Source organism: Gekko japonicus, unplaced genomic scaffold (assembly GCF_001447785.1).
Source record: "Gekko japonicus isolate JY-2015 unplaced genomic scaffold, Gekko_japonicus_V1.1 scaffold484, whole genome shotgun sequence".
In the NCBI taxonomy this organism is placed as follows: domain Eukaryota; kingdom Metazoa; phylum Chordata; class Lepidosauria; order Squamata; family Gekkonidae; genus Gekko; species Gekko japonicus.
Window position 1 is genome coordinate 813,832 of NW_015168059.1, and position 6,533 is coordinate 820,364.

The 6,533-nt window shown below is 51.5% G+C and overlaps 1 protein-coding gene across 1 annotated transcript in view; it reads right to left on the reverse strand.

The window, feature by feature from the left end:
• The window catches only part of VCL (vinculin), a 147,277-nt gene that overhangs the window by 17,861 nt on the left and 122,883 nt on the right, over positions 1 to 6,533 (reverse strand). Inside the window, exons 17-18 of the mRNA XM_015414526.1 lie at positions 5,065 to 5,189; positions 4,091 to 4,276 (exon numbers count right to left, since the gene is read on the reverse strand). Coding sequence (XP_015270012.1) covers positions 4,091 to 4,276; positions 5,065 to 5,189 — 311 coding nt within the window. The remainder of the gene's footprint in view (positions 1 to 4,090; positions 4,277 to 5,064; positions 5,190 to 6,533) is intronic.

The window sequence follows — 6,533 nt, forward strand, 5'->3', positions numbered from 1 at the left end:
CCTCTTTTCCTATTGGTCAATTTTGGCTCCAAAACCTCTCAGGGGCTTCTGGGAGTTGTAGGCCCAGCCTCACCTACTGCTAGCCAGGCTCCCTGGGCCTAGTAGGCCTCTGGTGGCACAGCCCAGATCATGACAAGCCTGTTAGCCATATTTGGAATTTTGAGAGGGGGCTTGATGAGTGCCATCTCCAAAAATGGCTTCCACAAGAGGCGGGGCCAAACCTCAGGCGGCAGAGCCGAATGGAATACCTCCCTCCTCACACCTCCTGGGAAGAAGGAAAGCCTGAAGGAGGAAGGGAACCATGCACTGGCTAAGGAAAGCTCAGTTGCTTACCAGTCCTCCTGATCATCCAATGGAAATCCCTTTCGTTTGAACGAAGGTAGCCAATTACAATCCCTGCCTTACAGTGGCCCCACCCACTTTCTGAAACTCTCAATGGGCGCTAAGAGAAGTACTGGTGTGTGTCATGTTGGGGAACCCTGATATATCTTAAGAGCTACAGCACGGGCAAACTGCTTTTATAGTGGCTGGGATGAAGAGATGCCCTGATCTTTGTTGTACACCTGTGCCCCTAAAAGCAAAAGGGTCTTGTGCCTCTTACCCCCAAAGGTTTGCTTTTTACTAGATCTAAGACAGCAGTTGGGGATGGGATGCTTGCAAGCAGTTCATGCTGGCAAAAGAAGGAAGCCACAGTTAGGGTCTGAACTAGAAATCTGGGACTGGGGAGGGGCTGTGGCTCAGTGGCAGGGCATCTGCTTGGCGTGCAGAAGGTCCCAGAAGGTCCCAGGTTCAATTCCCGGACTAGATGGGCCATTGGCCTGATCCAGCATTGGCTTCTCTTACGTTCTTATGTTCTTATATAGCAGCTTCATGTTGCGGAGCTGGGTGAAAAGGCGTTAAGCACAAGTTAGGCGCCCATCCGAGGCCTTCTGAAACTCGCTTATCGTGAAGTGGCTTTATGTCAGCAAGCTGCCATGGTGTTCTGTGTGACTTCTGGTTGTACATATGTGATCCCTGTCCCTGCCAGCTGACCTATGTGTTTGCCTGCTGTAATGCCAAAGTAAAACAACTGGAGGATGTGAGGGGGAGAGTATGCTTCGCTGTAGCTTGTTATTTCTCAAGCCTGAGAACTGCACCTGTGTTGTGTCTACTGTTTGCCTGGTTCCCAAGATCTGAGCAAGCAACCGTTTTCTCCTGCCCGCCGGCGGGAACGTTATCCATTGGTTCTGTATCTAACTTGTATCCCTTTATCATGTCTGCCCTAACTGCTGGTCCCCAGTTCTAACAAAGAACGTGTTTGAGTATCTTTCCAATGCTTTGAAATAAACTTTGCTTTCTTTGAAACGTGGATTTATTCTCGATGCTTGGGGATCCAACACTCTGCAACTGAAAATGACTGAGGACCTTCTGAAAGGAGCCGCCTCCCCCGCCCTCTTTGGATGATCCAGAAAAAGCTTTGCAAAAGATACTCAGAAATTCCACAAGCAGCCATGAATTCACACCGAACAGCAAATCAGTCATCCACATCCCTCTGAAACTTGTTTTTACTGCTTTTCTTAAGAGCTGCAAATTCACCCAGAAGGAAGCTGACATTAACTACAGTGCCTACAAAGTTCAATGATAGAAACTGAACACTGAACAAAGTCCAACTACTGACATTGAACTAGATTAAAGCTTGAGTCCAGGGGCACCTTTAATACCAACAAAGTTTGCTTCTGGGTATCAGCTTTCATGTGCATGCATAGGTAAAGGTAAAGGTTCCCTTGCTCGAAAGCCAGTCGAATCCGACTCTAGGGTTGCGGTGCTCATCTCCGTTTCAAAGCCGAAGAGCCAGCGCTGTCCGAAGACGTTTCCGTGGTCATGTGGCCGGCATGACTAAACACCAAGGCGCACGGAACTCTGTTACCTTCCCACCGAAGTGGTCCCTATTTATCTACTTGCAATTTCTTGCTTTCGAACTGCTAGGTTGGCAGGAGCTGGAACTAGAGACAGGAGCTCACCCTGTCTTGCGGCATCCGGGTCTTGAACTGCTGAACTACTGACCTTCCACAGCCTGCAGTTCAGCGTCTTAACCACTTGAGCCACCGCAGCATATAAAAGCTGATACTCAGAAGCAGGTCTATTTTGGGGCAGGAACGCACAGGAACGGAGTTCCGGCTGGCTCCCAAGTTGGCCACGCCCAATAGAAAAGGTTTTCCTGGCATTATTATGGAAGCCACACTCCTAGGTGGCCGCTCTTCTGCCTGCACCAACCAGAAGAATATGTTGGGGGGGGTCTGATTCCCCTCCTCGGCCAGGGAAGCCCACTGGGTGGCCTCGGGCCAGTCCCCCCCCTTCCACCTGCCCTGCCTCAGGGGGCTCCGGGGGGCGGGGGGTTGTTAAACTGTGGAGGGGAGAACCAGGGCAGCCCCGTAGGGGGGGGGGCTGCGCTGGGGAGAAAAGCAGCGTATAAAGAGGTCAATAAATAAATATGGATTAACATAAGAGTAAGGATTTGTAACGCTTAATTTGTTCTCCAAAAATGGCCTTAATCCCCAACGGTCCACATCAGCAGAGACTCGGGGGCAGCATTCTCCGAAAATCTGGGCTTTGCCATGGCGGGGCATCCAGTAGGGCTGTTCCGGCCTCACCTCATCCCCAAGATGCGACTCAGGAAAAGAGCCCGACTGGACTTTGGGCGGGCAGACTCCCCCCCCGACCCCCCACGGTTGCGAGGGGATGAGACACGACCTCCCCAGCCCATCCATTACCTCCTGCAACTAGCGAATGGGACCCGGATCGCCCGGGCAAGCCCTGTCTCGTCAGATCTCGGAAGCGAAGCAGGGCCGGCCCTGACAAGTCTTTGGGTGGGAGACCACCCAGGAAGACCAGGGCCGTGATGCAGAGGCAGGCGAGGGTACAACCACCTCTCTGGACGTCTCTTGCCTTGAAAACCCTTCAGGGTTAACATCAGGCAGCTGTCACTTGATGGCACTTTCCACCACCGGTGGTGAATGGAATTTGTGTGTGTGTGTGTGTGTGTGTGTTAAGGCTACGCAGGGCTATTTTTGGGCAGGAACGCACAGGAACGGAGTTCCGGCTGGCTCCCGAGTTGGCCACGCCCAGCAGGAACTCATTAGCATAATAGGCCACACCCGATAGCAGGGACTCATTAGGGTTGGCTTCATTAGGGGTGTGTGGCCTTACATGCAAAGGAGTTCCTGCTACAAAAAAAGCCGTGGGTTTTGACAACAAACAAGGTAAACAGAATAACAAGCAAAAGGTGGGTGTGGCTGGATAACCACACTTCTGGTAACATGGGGGTGTGTCCTAATGTGCTAATGAGCTGTGCTGTCATGGGTGTGGCCTAATATGCTAATGAGTTCCTGCTGTTGGGTATGGCCTATTATGCTAATAAGTTCCTGCTGGGCTTTTTCTAAAAAAAAAAGCCGTGAGGCTATGTCCATTTGAGTGACACCCCCCCCCCGCCCCCCAATGCCTGCAGGCACATATGCAGTGAAGGCAACTGGGAATATTACAGGCAAAGCTGTATGCTTTTTGCAAAGGCCGCCATCCAGACACTCCTTCAGGTTACCCTTTCCCCACATCACTAATGAGTGAGAAGAAATGTGTTTCTACAGTGGAAAACGAAGTGGAGTCATCCAAAGAATTCTGTTTTTTATCTGCTGTCACAATGGGGGGGGGACTACAAAATGCCCTCCTGCACCTGTCCCTGAGCAAGGAAGACTATAAGGTGTCTAAGCCACCATCCCCCGGCCCGCCCCCCGAACATACAAAGAAATGGCACACAAAAATGTCTTGGCCTTCCCATTTGAGGCCTGTGAAGGCAACTGGTTTTGATCCTTAATGCCCCACTCGGTGGTTCTTGGATCGGAGCTCCTGAATCGTTCCCCAGGGCCATCTGCGTGCGTGTGTGCGGGGGGGGGGGGCTGGGAGGGGGAGGAAGGAAAGACCAACAAAGCTCGTCTAGGCAGAAGTGAAAACTTGTGATCTGGATTTTAAGAAAACACACACGCAAAACACTTTCTTTGGGGTCAAACGCTGACACAGTGGTTACCAGGCAGCTCCCGGGCAACCGGGCGGGGCTTACCTTGCTGGACCACTTCCGGGCTTCGTCGTGCAGCTGCCGGGCAGCCATCATCATGGGCTGGTTCAGCACCTCCCCCGCCTTCACCTCGGGGAATTCCTCGTCTTTCTCTTCAGGGGGTGGGGGGCGGGGAGGAGGGACCTCCCCCTCTGGCAAGGGGGGCTTTGGAGGAGCAAGTTCATCAGTGAGCTGTGGAGAGGAAGGAAAGGGGGGTCAGCAGCACACCCATACAAGAAGAACGTGGCCAGAAATCTTCACAAGTCTGTGCTTTGGGTTGCTTTTCAAACTCACCAGCCTTCCAACAAAAATAAAGACAAGGAAATTAAAAATATTGTATCATAGTCACCAGAAGAAATCTGTTACCTTAGCTCTAACAACACTTAGCTATTTTTTGGCAGTTGTTAAGAGGAAATATGCCTCCCTTATTATTAATTTTCCTTATTCCCGCCGCATTGAGAAGGAGCTCAGGATTTCTGAACTGCTGGCCAACAGGAAATTCAGGGAAAAAATCAGGGATAATAATTCATATGTGATGATCTTGTACAAAAGACAATCTCCCATCGATGAAACTCCTCAATCCCCATTTTTATGCCAACCACTGAAGACCTTCAAGGGAAATGTCTGAAATCTCAAAGCTACAAATTTTCTCATCTCCTTGTTAATGAAGTCATGATCCTTTTCACGGATATGTTTACAATAATGGATGCCCAAGTCTAAAATGCATGCATCTTTCATGAGTTCTGAATGGCCCTCGCGTTTGGAATAGGGCTGCATTGTGGCTGGGCTACTTCACTCTGCTCTCTGCTCGGCAAATGAGATTGTGAAGCTCTTTCTGTGCACTTCAGACCTCTGCTCTAAAGTCAGGAAAACATTCTGCGTGACCTGAACGTGAGACAGCCGGGGAGTTGAAAGACCGTCGGGCCCAGCCAAACAGCTGCAGATTCTTTACCCGACTGCTGAGACTGCCCCACACTCACGTGAAGCTGTTCGAGGTCAGGAGGAGGAGGGGGGAAGTCAGGCTCCTGGGGCTGAAAAGCTTCTCGGACTTTGGCCACGGCTCCTAAGATCCGATACCCGGAATCCAGAAAGTTCTTCTGCAAACCTGGAGAGAAAGAAAAAGAAAACCCCATGCCTCTCTGTCATGTAAGGGTTATGACGGATGGGGAACAGAAGCAGATGATTTTACAGACATGGCACAGACCGAAGGGAAGAAGGGTCCCAAGCTGGAACTGGGCAGGGTGGCCGGAGCCATACCATGTGGCTCTCACCAGCCCCTCAGTGGTCCATCTAGTCCAGCTTCCGGCTTTACAAAGTGGCCAACCGGTTGCCCAGGAGGGTGTCAGCAAGCTGCCATTCTGTTTCCTGTGACCTCTGTGTACATAGCCTTTCCCAGTTACACCCGACTTGGCTTCTATCATCCTGCTCCTGCTTTGGAATGCAAAAGATAACTGCTGGAGGTTGTGTGGGGGAGAAGATGCTGTAATGCTTGCCTATTGATTTCCCAGGACTTCTGCACCTGTGTTTTGTCTGATGTTTTGCCTGGTTCTCATGTACTGGGCGCGCAACCGTTTCCTTAGCCCGCCAGCGGGAAAGATATTCATTGGATCTGTATCTGTTTGAAATTCCTTTAATATGCTTGACCTAACTGTGTATCCCCAGTTCTAACAAAGAACGTGTTTGAGTATGTCTTCAACGCTTTGAAATAAATTTTGCTTTTCTTTAAAACGTGGATTTATTCTCGATGCTTGGGGATCCAACATATTGTTAGAACTCCCTTTTCCTATCGTTCCGAATCTGACAAGATCATGAGCGGAATTGAGGGAAATCTACCTAACACGGAGGGGGACTCGGGATCGGTCCCACAAACCTCCGCGTCTTTGGTGTTCACGACTGCAGCCTCCATGGAGGGTGCCGTGGGGGGAACGATTCCCCGCCTGCCTGCACATCTGTCTTGGCCGCCTCCGACCCCTTCGCAATGGGGTCCGCGGAAGACTCACCAGCAGGATGATTGGACTATGTACAACACCCAAGGCACCCGTGAGGTGTACTCCCGTCGGGGGAGCGGATTACGTGAGAGTCTGTTTGACAAGGGATTGTTCCCGGAACCTGGGTCTACCTCGGAGAAGGGGAGCCCCAAGCAGGACCTCGAGGAGTGGATGTTCGAGCCGTCGGGACCGCGTGGTCACGCAGAAGATGAGGAGGGCACCGGAGCCTTCCAAACGGAAGAGGACTATGACCCACCCCCGGACTACCGCCCTCGGGACCCCATCCCGGAGGAAACTACCGGGGAACGTCTAGCAGAACTGGAAGACTCGGTGAGAGACTTAATGCGGGCATTCCAGGATGTGATGGAAGGCCTGCCGGGAATGTTGGACGTTAGAATGGCCAATTTCCTGGACGCACACGCCGCGCAGTTACAAGTTGCTCCTGCACCGGGATTTCCCGC